The sequence below is a fragment of the Emericellopsis atlantica genome (assembly GCF_019669845.1).
Source record: "Emericellopsis atlantica unplaced genomic scaffold F5Z01scaffold_28, whole genome shotgun sequence".
Classification (NCBI taxonomy): domain Eukaryota; kingdom Fungi; phylum Ascomycota; class Sordariomycetes; order Hypocreales; family Bionectriaceae; genus Emericellopsis; species Emericellopsis atlantica.
In genome coordinates this window covers 176,178-193,767 of record NW_025764730.1, presented here as the reverse complement: position 1 = coordinate 193,767, position 17,590 = coordinate 176,178, and the positions used below count along the sequence as shown (strand labels likewise).

Here is a 17,590-nt window from a genome sequence, read left to right as displayed (position 1 = left end):
TCAATCTGCCTTGCTTGTTTACTCCGTACGGAGTACCACGGTTAGGTATTTTCTGCCACGCGTCCAACACAGCTCAAGACAGCTTCGTTTACATCTTGATCCGGATCTCCATCTCTCGCTGCAGCTTCCGTCAGCTCAGAGTTACAGGTATTCTCGTTCAGCAGGTCAAACTTGCGCCGCCAAGACATCAATATGCCACTCGTCCCGCGCATGCACCTGTTCGAGATTGACGACCAGACATGGTAACAACACCTTTCCGAAGACGTGTTTTTGCATTGGTCACTGATCGCTCTCCTTACTAGGTTTCCCCCGTTTCTTCGTCGGCTCGTTCAGACCATCTTGTTGAGAACATGGCACATGCAACTCCCCTTTATACAGCCTCTGTCGCCCGGCCGCATGATCGCCCACCTTCTGATCCGTGAGCTCGGTGACGACCTTGGAAATTTCACCTTTGTCGACTTTTGCGCTGGCGCCGGTGGCCCGACTCCCATCCTCGAGAAAGAGATCAACCACCACTTGCGCACGCGTCGCAAGCCCGAGGCGCCTGTACAGTTTGTCCTGACTGATCTGCACCCCAACTTGCCAGCGTGGGAGGGGATCTCGAAGAAGAACCCCCATATCACGTATGAGCGCGAGCCCGTGGACGCTAGCCGAGCACCGCCCCAGTTGGTGACGAGAGGCGATGGGAAGAAGCTGATGAGGCTGTTCAACCTCGCCTTTCACCATTTCGATGATCCACTGGCCAAGGATATCCTGCGCGACACCGTCCAGACGAGCCAGGGTTTTGCGATTTTCGAACTGCAGGGGCGTACGATCGAGAGCTTCATTGCCGTCAGCCTGCTTCCCCTGTTGGTCATGGTCGTGGCTCCGGTGCATGCCTGGAAGCACAAGTCCCTTGCTTCCTTGATCTTCATGTGGTTCATTCCCATCATCCCGTTCGTCCTCGTTTGGGATGGCTGGATTTCGGCGCTGAGAACCCGTGAGCCGGACGAGGTCGAGGCGCTGCTGAGGAGCTGTGGCGCAGACTCGAGCAAGTGGGAAATCAAGAGCGGAAGCCAGCAGCACCTGTGGCCCGTTGGCTACGTTGACTGGATCATCTGCCAACCCCGGGACGCATAAGTGACAAGACGACGGGATGGAGAGGCTTCTGAGAACCACTGCGCAGTACGGTTCAAAGATAGCGTATGAATGTGATCCGGAACAGCAACGGCACGGTGTTGGAGCATAGAGTACGTATCCGTACATTGTTATACATGATTTACGAGGGGTACAATTCTATCGAAACCACCAATTGACAGAGCCATTGAGACCACCTTGCTTCCCAACACTTCTCACTGAATGCCACCATCCCTTGGGTATAAACAAGCCATCGCCCTCATCCAAAGTCCCTTCGTACATCTCCCCCGCTACCTCCTCATCCTCCCAGACAGTATTATACAGCAACGTTCGCTCTGGTTCTTCCATCATCTGCGATCCGCGGATCCGACTGCTGCCTTGCCGCCCAAGCTTCCGTTGCGCCTGCACAAAAACCAAATCCCCAGCTCCAGGGGGAAGAAGCCGCACATTCTTCCGACCACACAGTTGATAGAACAGATTCGGATTTGGGTCGCGGTGCATCGGTGTGTATGTGGGTTCCGTTCCAATCCAGATGCTGGAGGCATAAATGTCGCCTTTGCCAACCTTCAGGACGAGCTCTGGTGCTTGTACATCCTGCTGCAGAGGCCCAGGCAACTCAGAGATCGCGCACTGCGCGATGTACAACTGGACAGGGTCCTTCTGAACTGAAGAGTTGAATTCCAGAGCGTGTTGCAGCAAGGATATTGGCGCATGGAGCTGATAGAAGCACGAGTCTGGGTTGTCAGGAACCACAGCCTGCATCATGAGCCCCAAGCGATGTTGATCGAAACCGTCCGCGCCATGACTCAGCAGCCACCTTTGAAAGGCTTTCGTTGAATGGTTCGATCCGATTTGCGGCACATATACTTCGAAAGGGAAGTCCAATTTGTGATGGCTTTGCTCCGTGAAGTGTGTCGTTAGAGTCCTGGGAGCCGTACTTTCCAACGCGATCGGCGTGAACCATTGGCTCGTAGCCGGGAGCATGTCCCCATCGCAGCGAAGATGCAGAGGCTTTTCCGCCAGAAAAGCCTTGTGACGAAGACTCTCAATGTCTGGTTGGCGTTGCGAGGGGATTGTATGAATGCTCCGTCGTGTGGCATGCGTGCGTGTTGCCAAAAGGGACCAACAACGCCATTGTGTTGACGTATGAATTCCTCGACTCATAGCACTTGATGGAGAACGACGTGGCGTACTTCGGTTTGATACAGCATATCGAGGATCTCCTCACACATCAGGGAGAATATCTCCCCTCGATGTGAGCAACGCGTCGTTGAGGTGACTTTGAGCGGCCCAGGGTAAGTTAAATAAGTTAGTTCCATGCTTGTTGCTGCGGAACCGGCAGAAAGTGGCCCCGATTTTCATCACCCCGAGGCTAAGCCAGGTACCCAAGTACCTAAGGCATTGGGTTCAGTTCAGATGGAGGGGGGCCGGACTAATCACAGAACCATGAAGTGAGGGTTTCCCCCACCACTGCACCTTGGGCTATCTGCATTCCGACAAGCGGTGATACAAAGCCATTATTCCATCGCACGGTGTTCCATTCTAGATCATACTTACGCGACGCATGCGTATTGGCCTCGACACGAGCAGCGAACCACGACTTCCCACCGAGACAACGCACACCACGAGCATCCCGAGCCCGCTATCTTCACGTCGATTTGCATCGACTCAGGTCGTTATTTATACCCCTCCGCCACCATCGCGACTTGCGTCAAGCATGTGTCTTGCTCTGCGCTAGGATTCTCTCGTTATCTTCAGCGCGCCTGCCTCACCTCGTGGAGCGCTCACTTTGCACAACCTTGTGACCCGAACCCATCGATCACGACATCGCGTCGCGCCTTCGAAACTAAGCCAGACCCCGCGCCTCAGCATTGAAGCCGCGTAAAGCAACCCATAGGACGCCATGTCGACGTCCTCAGCAGCGCCCGAGTCATGGATCTCCAGCTTCTGCTCCCTAATTGGACATGAATATTTCGCGGAGGTCTCAGAGGAGTTCATCGAGGATGACTTCAACCTCACGGGATTGCAGACACAGGTGGCCATGTACAAAGAGGCATTGGAGGTTTGTTGCCGTCCCTCCACCTCGTTCAGAAAGTGTTGTGCTGACCTGCCATAGATGATCCTGGACGTGGAACCCGAGGAGGACGATGAAGATGAGGAAGAGGAGGATGAAGAAGACGAGAGTTTAATCGGCGAGGGCGGCGAGGTAGCCGGACGCGAAAGAAGACATCATAGCAGGATGGCCAGTGACCTTTCGGTTATCGAGTCCTCCGCAGAGATGCTCTATGGGCTTATTCATCAACGGTTTATATGCTCCAGGGCGGGCATGCAACAGATGAGCGAAAAGTACGAGTTGGGTCACTTTGGCGCCTGTCCGCGAACAAACTGCATGCAGGCCAGGACACTACCGGTCGGGCTGTCGGACATTCCAGGCGAGGAGACGGTGAAGCTGTTTTGCCCTGCCTGTCTCGACGTGTACGTTCCGCCCAACAGTCGGTTCCAAACGGTTGACGGCGCCTTCTTTGGGAGGACGTTTGGCGCTCTCTTTCTCCTCACATTCCCCGACTACGATCTCACAAAACGAGGAGCAGACGTCATGCAGGACATCACCTCTCGGATTTCCGGACACCCGGAGATTCTGAATGGCTTCTTTGCTAAGAACATAGCTCCCGGACTTGGAGCTGGTCACGTGTACGAGCCCAAGATATACGGCTTCAGAGTCTCGGAGAGAGCGAGGTCAGGGCCGCGCATGCAGTGGTTGCGCGAGCGTCCGGGAAACATCAACGAACTGGACGAGGCTCGCTTGTTTGCTGAGCAGAACCCCGAGTCAGAGGACGATGAAGGGGCCAACACGAATGGGAGGGTGGCGGTTGTGAGACGACGAGCCCCTGGCAATGCTCGCTTACGCCAGCGCCAACAGCAGCTGCAGCAGCAAAGGCAGAATGGGAGTCCCATGGCGTTGTCGACCAATGGGGCCGAATCGGAGCTGTAGAGTAGGAAGACCAGGCGTCGTCATCGCAAGGCTACCCATAGGGTTGCCTCGAGCCGAGACCTGCTGCACGCGCCCATTGACGCATTGCCGGGGCGCAAGGACCATTGAACGGAGCTTGGGTGGTTTGAAGAGTGGTTGCATAGATGGCGTTGGCTCATTCAAATTCTTACAGAACTCGTTTCTCAAGGCCCGTGGCCATCTGTGTTCATGGCTTTGTGTGACCACTCCGTAAGGACAAGAATTAGTATTCCAACTTCAAGTGTCTACATTCGGACCAAAGGAGCACGGCGAACTGGACACGCTGACAACGGGAAATCCAGATACATCCTTAAAAACGCTGTTGGCCATTTGGCCAACCATGATCGCTTGGTCCGAAGTCGGAGAGCCGGCGTGAGGTCTCAACCACCGCTGGATTCTATATGAACACACCATGTATCTGTGGCTCTTATACCGACATAGCCGACCAACAGTCACATGGGCATTGAGCGGCGAATCGTATTAAACAAACCTCAAGTGGACATGTCGACTACCGATTCACGCACTTTATACGAACCTTTGAAGAACAAGGGTCCGACAGATACAATGTCGCAGCCATCCCTTCCTCCAGCCATGCTCCCTGATCGTCAGCGCTACCTGGCTAAGGACGTCGTCAGAGACGTATGGGCAGGACTCGGCCTACCGGTGGAGTCTCTCGAGAGCCTTTGCTTGCCAGGAGACACTGACAACCCGACACTTCCCTCTTCCTACAAAATCGGCATCTTAGCTCAGGGCAGCATTGCTCTATCGGCGCTCGCAGCCGCACAGATTCACAGCTTGCGTGCCAGGTCACCTATGCCGGCTGTCGAGGTGCCATCCAAGCACGCCACCATTGAGTTCAAATCGGAGCGACTATACGTGTTGGACAGCAAGATCACGCCATCCCCGTGGGGAGATATCGGGGGGCTTCACAAGACATCCGACGGCTATGTGCGCGTCCACGACTCGTTCTCAAACCACGTCAAGGGTACACTGGCGCTTGTGGGTCTTTGTGAGGGATCGAGCCGACAACAAATCGCTGAAAAGATTGCCGACTGGGCGAGCATTGACTTTGAAACGGCATCGACGGTCGACGGGACGATGGCTAACTATGCCCTGCGCTCGTACAAGCAGTGGGACGTGCTGCCGCAGTCAAAAGCCATTAGCAACTTCCCCATCGACTGCACGCGCATCTCAACGGGAGGGCGCAAATCCTTGCCAGAGCGCTTGGCCAAGGTTGGACCAAAATGCCTCTCTGGCGTTCGGGTTATTGAGATGTCTCGTGTGATTGCAGCACCACTTGCCGGCAGGACCCTGGCCGCGCATGGCGCAGATGTCATCTGGGTTACCTCGCCTTCGCTTCCCGATCTCCCTGTGATAGATCGGGATCTAGGTAGAGGCAAGCGCACTGTTCACATTGACATCAAGAGCCCTGACGACAAGGCAAAGCTGCTTGAGCTTCTCGCGACAGCCGATATCTTCATCCAGGGCTTCCGGCCCGAGTCGCTGGCTGGACACGGACTGGGTCCAGAAGACTTGACCAAGCTGAACCCCAACTTGGTCATTGCCAACATGTCGGCCTTTGGCCCTCGTGGATCCTGGTCCAAGCGTAGAGGCTTTGACTCTCTCGTACAGACATTGTCTGGTATGAACGTATCTGAAGCAGAGCACGCTGGCAAGGGCGAGCCAGCTCGGCCAACTCCTTGTCAGGCGCTCGATCAGGCGGGCGGTTATTTTCTGGCCACGGCAGCCATGACTGCGTTCTACAAACACTTGACTGGGGGTGGCGCGTGGAGGGCGGATGTGTCACTCGCGGGCACGATGAAGTATCTCCGCAGTTTGGGGCAATACCCTGGGGCGACGGGATTCGAGGCCCAGGATTATAAAAAGCCAGAAGACGTGCCAGAAGAGTTCTATGAGACTAGGCCTTCAGGCTTTGGGTCTTTGAAGGCGATCAAGCATTCCGCTCGCATAGATGGCCGCGATGTTGGGTGGGACATTATGCCGAAGCCTCTTGGTGCAGACAAACCCGAGTGGCACTCATGAACATCTGCAAGACTATCTGGCGTTTGATTTTTAAGTCATCATTTATGCTTGTTCGGTGGACCGAAATTGATTCGGTGGGTGATCTGCAGGATCCGGTTTGGAACGGGGGCGGCGTCCCCTGAATCCCATGAAGGCCCGCGCAGCGCTGTCGCCCAGAAACCGTTACGCTCGGCGACGTACATTATGTGGTGATGGTTTTCTGGTGTGGGATACAGTCCCGTCCCCGAACGCCAGTACGTCAGCCAATGTTGCAGATCGACCGCATTCGCCAGTTACGGGTTGACGCTGCCTGTGCTATAAGAGCATTACATGCTCTGGATGTATTGATATCCTCATTCTTCCATTCATCTTACTCACACTTTTCGGAGCTGGTCTCTTTGAATTTCTGTTCTTCATTTGTATCTTCAGCCTGCGTCTTGTCACTGTTCCACAACGTCTTTCACAAACCACTACCCAAGCAAGCACCATGTTCATCAAGACTTCTACAGCCATCGCCATTGTGGGCTTGGCATCCAAGACCCTCACCGCCGCTGTCCCCCCTCCGGAGATGGTTGCGCCCTCCAAGCCCATCTACACCCTTCCCGTGGAGCAACCTCTGCCCGTTGTGCAGAGAGACGTGCCTCAACCAGTCAACCCCGACGAACCAGTCTTCACGCTGCCTGTGGAAGAAGACCCCCCGCTGGTGCAGCGTGACGCTCAGCAAGTCTGCATCGACCACCCGGACCTGTGCATCACCAAGCTCAAGCGCAGCCCGCAGCAGTTCTGCATTGACTTTCCGGACCAGTGCATCACGAAGCGCGTTCCTCAGAAGTTCTGCGACAACTTCCCTGATCTTTGCATCACTTGAGTAGCTTCGAAACGAAGTGTTGATCTTCCGAGTTAAGGGGCGGGGCTTTGAGCAGCTTGCATTTGTTCGATAGCGGCTGTACATCATCAAGCGAATTCAAATCTTTTCCATGTCACATCCTGTCGCATGGGACAGGGCCCTGCATTATACAATCATGTCTCATAACTTGATGTTATTTGAACAATCTAATTATCATCTACCAAAACAAAGGCACATCGACCGAGGTATCCCAGTCAATGTTCTGCTGCTCACACTCCACACGTTCCTTCAAAGTGCCAAAGATCTTGTCCCAGAGACGGGTCTGCTTGCCATAGTTGCCACTCGACTTCCAGCCCTTGCGGTGGTGCATGTCGTGATCCTCGATGATGAGCTCACACCCAGCCAGACGCAGGAGCCAGGTGAAAGGGTTGGGAGGCTCCGAGTAGATTCGAATGCCACTGTGGCCCGCCAGCTCGGCAAACATGACAAACTGATGTCCGATCCACCACTCGTAGAACCCCATCGGCATGCCCATTGCCTTCATTGTAAAGTACGTGGCCAGCGGTACGCCGGCAATGTCGAAGAACTCCTGCTCTAGGTCGGCGTAGAGTGTCAGGAGCGGGTTGGGGTGCTTTGTGAGGTGGTGCGTGCGGTGGTACTGCCAGAGCGCGCCGACCTCGTGCATGAGGCGATGGTACCAGTAGAACCAGAAGTCGAGGATGATGCCGTAGAGGCCGACCTCGAGGAGCAGCCAACGCCAGTTCATGTCCATGGGGGTCTGGTTGGCGCGGTAGGCGAGGAAGACGGTGAAGACGGGTCGGAAGGTCGAGGTCGAGAGGAGCGAGCGGACGGTCTTGGCCACGCCCACGTCTGGCACGCCATCACGCTCGTGGACATCGCCGTCCAGGAACCCCACAATGTGGCCAACGCGGCGGAGCATGTGAAGCTCGTGAATGGCGTTCGCCTTGAACGCGAGGCTGTAGAAGACAAAGGCTTGCAGGGCGTTAAGGTTGTGTCCTGTGAAGTGGTAGATGCACTGGTGGATGACGAGAGGCGCAAAAGCGTGTGTGAGCACCCATCGATGCAGTTGCCATTCAGGGGTGTAGGGCACCTTGTCCTGCTTGCTGTGTATGGGGACCTCTTTGTCAAGGTCGACAGAATGGATGCCGAGGACCTCGTAGAACCAGTGGTAGGGCGTCCACTGCGAGCGATCCTTGGATCGCCAGGTGGACTTCATGGAGTCCTTGGGGTTGACTTGGGTGGTCATGTTGGGCGAGTACACGATCAGTCAGCTGTGTGGTATCAGATAGCCAACAAGGGATGGTGATGGGATAGATGCAGTGATCTTATATCCTCCATACGCCCATCCATTCAGCGCTGCGTCTGGTTTCGTCTTTCACGTGCAAGGGCATGCGCTGCGCTGGCTTCGCGTTGCCACCGCCCTACCTTTATGGTTGCTGCATCCGAGGTGCCATCAGATTGTTCGACACCTATCCAGATTAAGCCCCTAGTTGCGATGACGCTAATTGCTTGTACGTACGTACGTAGCCCCCAATGCACGTCATGGCTGGACCCTTTCAAGTGCCGTGCGGCACTGGCGACACACTGAGAGCACAGGCAAAGCGGTGCCTCTGGGACACGACTGTACTATTACCTGTCCGTCCTCTAGTACTTGATTGCACAACTTGCTGAAATACATCTGTCGATTTTAATATTTGATCAAATATCAATCGATCCATACCAGATTTCAGGCGGCTTTCGGTGTAAGTGCGTAATTGCCACATTGGGTATGGGCTTGCGACGAGGGCCGCTCTTCTAGTGTGGGGTAGGACTAATTACAGTGCTTAAGCTCCTGTTAGTTTTCACCTATAAATTGACTGGCCCTCGGGCGTCATTCCTTCAACACTGTAGCTCGCAAGCACAATCCAGAACCAGCATCGGGTGGACATATTCTCGGACTTCATCTCTTTGCCTGCTCATCGCCATTGATCCCCTCTCCGCGAGTAGAAGACAGGCAAGCAGAATCATTTGCCAGCCCTATACAACGGGATTCACCCACCTTCGTACACTCTTGACGCCAAAGTGGGAGTGCAAGTAATCAAATATCGCTATGAAATCAAAGGACGCGTATGCCTTGGACTGCCAAGTTTGATATTTGCCTGTCATCGAACGTGCCATGCCGTAGTGTGGAGTTTGACCAATCGTTTGGTGATCACACGTAGCAGCTCAGGAAAGGTAGATACCCAGAGACGTTGGTCACAGCCTCCGATCTTGATCTCGAATCGACAAAAATGCAACTTCCCGTTCGCTGTTGCTTGTGACGCCACTGTGACTTGCGTGTCGATCGTTTTCACAGCTTGCCCTTGAGAGCCTGCTTCCTCATCTCCTGCGCCGACCTTACCAAAGCATACAGCGTCTGTAACCTCGGCATCTCGACACCACTCTCCCGAGCTATCCTCACAGGATTGCCCAGAATGACCTCGACTTCCATGGGTCGTCCTGCCTCCCAATCCAGGAGCATGCTCGGCCTCGCACCGACGTTGCGCTCCGTGCTCTTCAGGATCCTTTCAGGCCGTGCCATGCTGTCTGGGAATGGCCTCCCCAGGATCTTGGGCGCTGCATCCCATATCTCGTGCATGACACCCGCAAGGTGCTGCCGTAGCTCTGGGTCGGTGACCATGGAGGCATTCCCGCGCCCACCAGACAGAACAGCAGAAGGGTTCATGGCAGCGTTGATGCACAGCTTGTGCCAGCGCACCGTCTGCAGCCCAACCTCATCGTGAGGCTCCACGTCCTTGATGCCGCCGAGGTCTGTCCACCACCTCGTCAGGTCCTCCGTTGCCTGATGCCCACGGCGCTCCAGCTCGGTATCCCCGGTTTTGCCCAACCCATCTGTAAAGGGGCCGATGCTGACTCTCGTCCAACGGTTCTGCCTTATCACGCCGGGAGATATCTGCTCTGCGCTGACAATGGTCACGGCACTCACAATAGGTGTTTGGGGAAACCTCTTCCGGAAGGGCTCCTCCACCCCAACGCCATTCTGGATCAAAACAATGCATGACTTGGAGCCTACCAGGGGCGTGATCATTTCCGAGTCATCGCTGACATCTGGCAACGCTTTGGTCGTCACAAAGATAAAGTCCCAACCGCCTTCAGCCCCGGCGGCCGCCTGGACGGATGGGTACGCCGCCTCCGGTTGAAACGTGTAGTCGCCAAACGTCCGCGTCTTTAATTGGACACCCGATTGCTCGATGGCCTTGTAGTTTGATCTGGCAACCAGCGAGACATGAAGACTATTTTCGGGCTAAGTCGGTGAGTCAGTTATCAATGGCCATGTAGTCGGGCACGATAGACTTACGTGATGTAACCTTGACGCGTAGAAGCATCCGACCGCCCCCGCACCTATGAAGACAATGTTGACTTTGCTATCATTCATCTCAGCGCTGCGCTTTGACCGGTATCGAGGAAATGACTTACCGGTCTGACGTTTGCTTAGCCATGATTACGATGTGGTCGGTGATCGGTTGCCCAGTGCACGCGATCAAGGTTGCTGATGTGGCGTCTCTATGGTGTGCTGGTTTGGCTGTGCGCGATAACAACAGTCGCTAGATTGTGAGGCGGTCAATACACAAGTGCAATTGAACTGCCTCGTTGGTACGCGTGGAATCGGGGATATGGTGAACTGGTGAGAGGTGGGCTTGAGTCCAAGAGCGCATGTCGTGGACGTGGCTCGGTTCATTTCGGGGTTGGGTCGGCATCGTTGTCCATGATCGACAGCCAGCCGACGTCGACATGGAGCTTCGTCCAGTTCACTTTCATTATAGCAAGTAAACAGCATCTCCATTTATTGACACTACTCGGCATTTTCATCTGATCGAATTGACGAAGCAAAGTAGCATATTGGGTCACGTGATTTGCTCTCACCCCCTGTTGAACTACCTCTCACTCACAACCTCCATGTCAGTTTGTCCTCACCCACTCCACAATCTTCAACCCCTATCACAAAGCTGCTGCAGTTCTCTCAATCTCTAACCATTGAGCATGGCAAATGTACTCCCGCGGGAACCGCACCCAGTCTGTTTGAATGGCGTTCGTCAAGGTTTGGAAAGATAAGTCCGACGTAGAGGCCGGCGCTAGGGAGCAACATGTCAATGGTTGCACGATGGGGTGTCTTCTACTAGACCCCTAGCTCTGCTAAGCTTGGATTCTAACCTCTGCCGCCTTTCCGGGCCCAGCACTCGTTGGCTGACGATTCTTCTACGTATATGTAGACACACATGTCCGGGCCGGGGGTTCAATTGGAACAGAACCGCTTCCCAAACACTGCCGGAAACAAACAGGCAAGCCCAGTGATGCCTACCTGAGCGCAAGTATGCTGATTCGCACCACACTGTATTTGAACGACACATGTGCGGAACGCATGACTAGGGGCTCTGACAAAGGTCTTGACCGTGTCATTCCCTTGCCGGCTCTTACATGGCTTGGCTGACTGCCATGCACAGCAAACTCACAAAGGGCCACATGGACTTCCGTCTATTCCTGTCGAGGAAAATTAATTGAGGTTGTGTGAAAAACGTCCTTCTCATCGTGGTGCAGGCTAGATCTTGCCAGCCAGTACTTGTACCGCCTGGACCCGTCAAGATTCACTGGTGTTTCCGAAGATCATGCCGTTGGGAACTAAGCGATCTCATGTCCCGGGGCCATGCGCTTCCTGTGCTCGCCTCGGCAGGTAACGAAGATGACTTCGTCTCTTCCGTCCGGCCGTTGCTTAGGGGTCACGGCATTCATGTCGTGTGGTGAGTTCGCCAGCTTTCGGTCCTGGACTGCAATGGCCGTGCTGGTGCAAAGGCACCTACTACCGCTGCATAGTATCGCTGTGTCTATTTTCATGGGCATGGAAACGTACGTTCCAAGTGCCTGTTGGATGTGACACGCAACGTTCTCCTTTAGTAGGGAGTGGATTCAGGGGCCATCCGCGATGTCTTGCTGATGAGCTTAGTTGAACGTGGATGATCGTCTGGCACTACTGGATAAGTAGGCAATCGAGTGCCTACATGTACGAACATGTACTTAGATATGACATCCGAGCGTCGAAACGACTAACCATAGCCATGGAATCTCACATCTCCTCGCACGATATGTTCAATTTTCGCGCCCATCGCGCCAATAGCACATTTGGCTTTCTTGCCAGTTCGACTTGAACATGACCTCAACAACAGGAGGCGGGGGCTGACACTGGTGACACGGATTGGTTGCACGCGCAAGCATGAGCTATCTCATACACAGTGATACAGAAATCAGCCTGATCCTGTATTCCAAGGGGCACTCGATCGTGTGCAGCTGAGCGAGTGGTAGCTATTCTGACGCGTCTGACCCTGATACTGCTCTCTGCGCACCTGGCGATACTGCTGCCACTCCTCATGAACTATTCCATGTGCAGTTATACTTATTTAATCGTTCAGCCGCCAGAGAATAAGACTCAGCACCCTCACCATTGACTCTGTTTGAACTGTTCATCCGTCGCGTGAGGCTGCTGAACTGTGATCTGGTGGCGAAGTTGGAGGCTGGTGGTATTATCTTGCCAGCCACTCAGTCAGGTCGATACGTTAGTTCTATTCTTGACACTGCAGCATGTTGGGGAGCAGTGTGCCAGGCAGAAGCTGCGCACGAGCTTAGGCGTTTAGGTGAACGATTTGTATAAAACCAATGAACAATGGGATGTCGTTTTCAGGGGGGCGCCCGAGCATCTCTTCGACTTGATTTGTGTGAGTGCTCAGTATATGCCAGACTACACACATGACCAGATACGCATATGCCTTCACTAGATGAAGTATCTGTAACAGAGCTGCGCCAACCTTGAGGCCCATGATGTGCTCACAAGACGGCGGCAGCGTGGAGATCAATTAGGATGCAGTCTGTTCAGCTCCAGTAGATTGTGACTCGTGAGAGTGCCATGGGTTGGACACAATACTTTGAGGTTCACGTTCCCCAGCAGGGCTAGGCTGTCACATTGCACCAGGAAGGATCGTGGACACATCAATTCACTTGCACAGAACGAAATGTGCCTACAGCTGATTCCCGGCTTGTCCAAGACAGTCAAGACGACATCTCAAAGCCGGGTGCCCAGCAACGAGGCAGATAATTCAATCTATGCCAGAGCGAAAACATCCAGGCCCATGGAGAAACGGCACTGAATGTCGATTTACGTTGTAAACAACGTGAGCTGGCAAAACGAGAGCTGCGAGAATCACATTAGCAGTCACTGATAGACCTGACGCGGCCAACACAGCTACGCTAGCTAGCACGGCAGCTCTAGGAGACCATCATGTCTCTGACGCGCTGCCTGTGAAGCTTGAGCAGTCACTGCCAGGCCAATAGTTCACGCCACTCGTCGACGTCCTCATGTCAGGATTTTCATGCGCGGCGGTGATATTGAATTGGCCGGCTGCAGCGGACTTGGCAGATCTGGTACGTCCGCTATCGGCAGACGAGCAGAAGATTGTGCCCATCCAGCTGAGCTGGGCAGACAGCGTGCTGACGGTAGTCGGTGAAGAAAGGAGGGCATGGCCAACAACAACAAATGCGGGCGACAGTGACCCGAGTGCGCCACTGCCGTGATCGTCCTAGTGAGTTGTCTGTGAAGGGGGGAAAGCTTCGCGTCGATTCATGATGCGTGCGTGTGACAAGCAGTGGTGTGTGGTTGGGTAGGAAAAGTTTTCTGGATAAGGATCAGCCGCAGCGTGAATGGAAGAAAGAATTTCGATTTGGAAATTCGAGCTTGTCAGCACATGTGGGGGTGTTCTTGGCCTGAGGCACCCAATAGCTACGTACCATTGGACTGGGGGCTCTCCACCACAGCGCCAGTCTGAACAGCAACATTATGTTCAATCTCAACGTAACAGAGCCGTTATCAACGGACACTGAAAAGAGAAGAGCCCGCTGCGGAGAGGGCTCAATGGAGATGGCAGAGTAGAAATTTCCTAATAATAATGCAGCTATGGTTCATGTTCTATTAGTACTTACACTAAGAACCGGCCGTTGAAGAATCGTGGTCAGCCTCGACAATCGCCAGCGCTTAATGCCTTGGGAATGTATCGATACTTCCTGGACTTGAGAAGAGTAACGATTGGCCTGACCGCCTCTGGCACATCAACAGCAATGCATTTGACATCGTGAGGCGGTGGTGCGCAATTGTTGATCAAGCGCCCACACGGCGGCGTGGGACCCGTGGGGTCCTCCAGGGTCGCCAACGGCGGTTAATTAATCATGTGTTTGCACATGAGGAGATCAATCAAGCGGCTGCCTTCACTCCGGGTTCGTGACAGCAGATGATCAACAATTGAAGGCACGAGTCTTGGTCTGCCACGAGTGTATTTGCTGCCCAATAATAACATTTTTACTCAGCGTATATGTCGTACGTTACGTAGATGGTGACTGAACCTTGGTACCCTGCATGTGGAAAAGTAGCTATCACCACCGGAGCATTGAGCCACTACGTTGTCCGAGGAGAAGGGCACTTCCAACCTCCTCACCCGCCGCTTCACTTCCGTCACCGCCTATTGAATGTTAGGTATTCATGCTTCCTGGTCCACGAGACCGAAGAAATTACGCTGGGTGGAGCTACAATTGTATCTTGCGCGGCTTGCTCATGTGGTTTAAGAGATATGCTTGGCTCAACGAACATGAACCTTTTAGCGTGCGTCTTGAGCCCAGCCAAATAGCATTGTCCATTCTGATAAAATGTCAGGCATATGCAATCCGCTGCTTTAATCAAATGCGTACGTAGTAAGAATCAATCAGTGATCGAAACCTGTCTTTTGACAGCAAAGTGATATTTCTGAAGACGGGCGTGACTTGGTGCAAGCTTCCCCGCTTCATGCTCCCACCATTGGTTCACAGTCCTCCTTCTAGAATGCTGTTGGAAGCCCTGTAACTGCACAAAGGACAGCGGGAGAATGCAGACTGTCAGACTCACGTTCACCTTGAGGCACTGTTAGACTTGGGCAAAGCTTGCGACTGATCAACTACTCGAGATTCTGGGCCAGTAGGCCTAGGATAGGTGACGATTTGCGCTCTGCGTTCACATATTTCCACCAGTGGCACTGGAGCTGCACAGGGACTGGACGCAAGCACACGTTGTCGAGACGTACGCCATCTTACCGGGTCGGCGGGAATCGGGCTGGGCCTTGCCGGATGGCAGTCTGAACTTTGAACGAAAGATGGCGTTTGCCTCCCACGCGTCTGGGTTCGCGTCTGGGCTTCTACCCGTCCCTCCCTGTCAGAAAGAATTAGCCAGCATTTTTGTCTGGCTTGCCACGTCAATCTCCCACACGTTCCGTAGAATGGACGGAATCAGAGAGGCCAGGGGACTTGGAGACAAATGCGAAGCTGGAGATTAACTTTCAAAATGATCAGCATTCTCATCATTAGTAAAATGCCTCCCCCATACATACTCCATATTCCTCCCCCGTCGCGGCGTGGAGGAATCCGGGGTCGAGCTACGTATCTGTTCCTCATCCACCCGAAGCGTCCTTTGATGGCTGTTATCACGACCACTCAGGGACGAGAATAAAGGTGAACTGCCGGGAGATTCAGGCGTCAATAGCCACTAATCAGCGATTCGTCTGGCGATGTGTCGTCGCGCATGATGCGCATTGTCACTGGTTCCAGAATGTTTATACCCAACGATGCGGCAATGCGAGGAACGAATCACACACTCTACCCCCTTTGGAATAACCGTTCTTCGCTCACCCCGAGTGAGTACGGCGCCTAGATCTTCACATCAACAAGCCATAACCATCACTGATTGATGTGCAACATGTACCAGTCGCAATAAGCATCAGCAGCCTCGACGCAGCTATAACTTATGAAAGCACTTATAGGGTAGCCATCGCTACATGTACTTTGTAGAACGCGCTTGCTTGGGCGGGCAGAGACGTGCAAGAGCCTCGCGCCAAGGCCCTAACAACCGAACGACCGTGCAGACACAGGTCTTCGAAGCGGTTTATCCGCACATATTACGCCCTTGGTCGGTAAAGGGCCTGGGCTGACCCGCCACATACATTTCCAGCACTCGTCAGCCAAGCTCAGCCCCTTGAGCGGGCTGTTGGTTGGAACATCGTGAAGGTTGCAATTCCGTGTGCCGCAATTGCCAATGCGAACGGGCCGAAGGTCAAACTCCAAAGACACACGCGATCGTTTGACAAGGCGGTACGGTACGTACGTCAGGGGTCTGTGCACGCAGCACGACCGGCCGACATGCTCTTCACAAGACGGCTTTGTCAATCCGATCCGCACGTCCCAGGCCTGACCGGACATTCAAAGCAACAACCAACCACTTGTTGAGCGCTTGCTTTGGGCGACGACCTGGCCAAGACTCGAAAAGCAGAATGGAAGGACTGAGTGCGGAATGTGATGAGCGCGTGAGCAGGGCTCCAAGCACAATGATGTCTTCGAACGTCCAAGGTGCTCGTGGCCCAAATTTAGACGAATAAAGACCCTTGACCTTGCTGCTGTCTTGCAGCGAGCTGTTGCTGCATCATGCAGACAATCCACAGGACCCCGGCATGGGACCGTGCACCCTCGAGCTCTGAATCCCTGTGTTGGTCCAGGAGCTCACAAACAGAGAGACGCCAGCCGCATACGGGCTGCTCGTGAGGCCGATGATGACGCCCAAGTGTCTGGGCGGCTATAGGGCTTTGCCGAAGTTGGGCTAGGTCGACTTCCAACTGGCGCACAAGCAATTGAAGTAAAAAGCGGTCTAGGCAGGTCAACAAGCAAGAGGTTGGAATTCTCCATGTTCCCTGAGCAAAAGCCTGGACAATTCGGGCAGACTGGAGTGGGGGCTGCCCGGCTAAGTAAGGCAAGGTTGCACGGGATCGTGCACGGTGCTGCTGCTTCAAGGGGCGCGCCCCCACTCCATCTGTGCGGTAGCGTCCTGTCCAGTCCTTGTCGTCGTGTCGACACCCAGTCCGATTGAGCTGTTGTAGCGAGGTTCCCGGACCGACCCAGCTTGATAGTGATGCTACCTGATGCAGCATACCTAATTAATTAATGTGCCATTCCTCGAGATAGAAAATTCTTCTTTTTGTCCATCTTTTCGTAGAGGGGTTGCGTCCATGCCCGTGAGCGCCGAGCCGCCGCCGCCGCCTCTGGCGTCCGCGATGTCGAGAAGAGGTCGTAGTCCAATACTCTGCCATTGTATCGTATTCGCGAAGCGATCCAATTGCATGTCAGATCGACCCAATGAATCGTATGGGGCGAGTCTCCCTAGAGCAACATGTGCGTCTCGTCAGAGGTATCTTGTCAGACTTAACAGAGAAATCATGTATTTGTACAGTTACGAACGGTGCTGATAAGCGGTCGAATAAAATCTTGATTACCGTAGTCCGTAATCAGTCCTGTCAGACCTCTGAATAATGGGTAACAACGTGGAAGAAGGGCGCCATGTCAAATCCGTACGTAATACTAGTGCTGTTACTTGTTAAAGTGCGTGCGCGCACCGGTTCCTGAAGGAAGGTGTCAAGCGGGAGGAGGATCATTACGAGGACTGTCACTGGAGGCTAGGCCAGCCGCCACTGGTTGGTCAATTGATG

At 53.9% G+C, this 17,590-nt stretch overlaps 8 protein-coding genes across 8 annotated transcripts; 5 read left to right on the top strand and 3 right to left on the bottom strand.

Moving 5' to 3' along the window:
* Nucleotides 1-12: 12 nt before the first annotated feature.
* Nucleotides 13-1,311, top strand: F5Z01DRAFT_728821 (uncharacterized protein). Its single transcript, XM_046266681.1, has 2 exons — nt 13-242; nt 303-1,311. The coding sequence occupies exons 1-2, from the start codon at nt 193-195 to the stop codon at nt 1,117-1,119; spliced, it is 867 nt and encodes a 288-aa protein (XP_046115224.1). The 5' UTR covers nt 13-192; the 3' UTR covers nt 1,120-1,311.
* On the bottom strand, nt 1,198-2,526 carry F5Z01DRAFT_290839 (putative JmjC domain protein). The gene has a single exon (XM_046258809.1). It carries the CDS (start codon nt 2,278-2,280, stop codon nt 1,276-1,278), a length of 1,005 nt encoding a protein of 334 aa, XP_046115223.1. The 5' UTR covers nt 2,281-2,526; the 3' UTR covers nt 1,198-1,275.
* A 411-nt stretch (nt 2,527-2,937) lies between these two features.
* F5Z01DRAFT_290924 (casein kinase II beta subunit) lies at nt 2,938-4,307 on the top strand. The gene is made up of 2 exons (XM_046258811.1): nt 2,938-3,178; nt 3,233-4,307. Exons 1-2 carry the CDS (start codon nt 3,020-3,022, stop codon nt 4,106-4,108), a joined length of 1,035 nt encoding a protein of 344 aa, XP_046115222.1. The 5' UTR covers nt 2,938-3,019; the 3' UTR covers nt 4,109-4,307.
* A 383-nt stretch (nt 4,308-4,690) lies between these two features.
* Nucleotides 4,691-6,169, top strand: F5Z01DRAFT_627736 (CoA-transferase family III domain-containing protein; the record flags this gene model as incomplete). Its single annotated transcript, XM_046261558.1, has 1 exon — nt 4,691-6,169. One exon carries the CDS (start codon nt 4,691-4,693, stop codon nt 6,167-6,169), a length of 1,479 nt encoding a protein of 492 aa, XP_046115221.1.
* A 95-nt stretch (nt 6,170-6,264) lies between these two features.
* On the top strand, nt 6,265-7,116 carry F5Z01DRAFT_290835 (uncharacterized protein). Its single transcript, XM_046258808.1, has one exon. It carries the CDS (start codon nt 6,361-6,363, stop codon nt 7,018-7,020), a length of 660 nt encoding a protein of 219 aa, XP_046115220.1. The 5' UTR covers nt 6,265-6,360; the 3' UTR covers nt 7,021-7,116.
* On the bottom strand, nt 7,117-8,417 carry F5Z01DRAFT_290834 (uncharacterized protein). Its single transcript, XM_046258807.1, has one exon. The coding sequence runs from the start codon at nt 8,260-8,262 to the stop codon at nt 7,213-7,215; it is 1,050 nt and encodes a 349-aa protein (XP_046115219.1). The 5' UTR covers nt 8,263-8,417; the 3' UTR covers nt 7,117-7,212.
* Nucleotides 8,418-9,062: 645 nt separating this feature from the next.
* Nucleotides 9,063-10,851, bottom strand: F5Z01DRAFT_290843 (ketopantoate reductase PanE/ApbA-domain-containing protein). Its single transcript, XM_046258810.1, has 3 exons — nt 10,473-10,851; nt 10,354-10,420; nt 9,063-10,299 (listed from the first exon to the last, which is right to left on the bottom strand). Exons 1-3 carry the CDS (start codon nt 10,493-10,495, stop codon nt 9,346-9,348), a joined length of 1,044 nt encoding a protein of 347 aa, XP_046115218.1. The 5' UTR covers nt 10,496-10,851; the 3' UTR covers nt 9,063-9,345.
* A 1,123-nt stretch (nt 10,852-11,974) lies between these two features.
* On the top strand, nt 11,975-13,708 carry F5Z01DRAFT_663843 (uncharacterized protein). The gene has a single exon (XM_046264054.1). It carries the CDS (start codon nt 13,398-13,400, stop codon nt 13,611-13,613), a length of 216 nt encoding a protein of 71 aa, XP_046115217.1. The 5' UTR covers nt 11,975-13,397; the 3' UTR covers nt 13,614-13,708.
* Nucleotides 13,709-17,590: the final 3,882 nt, after the last annotated feature.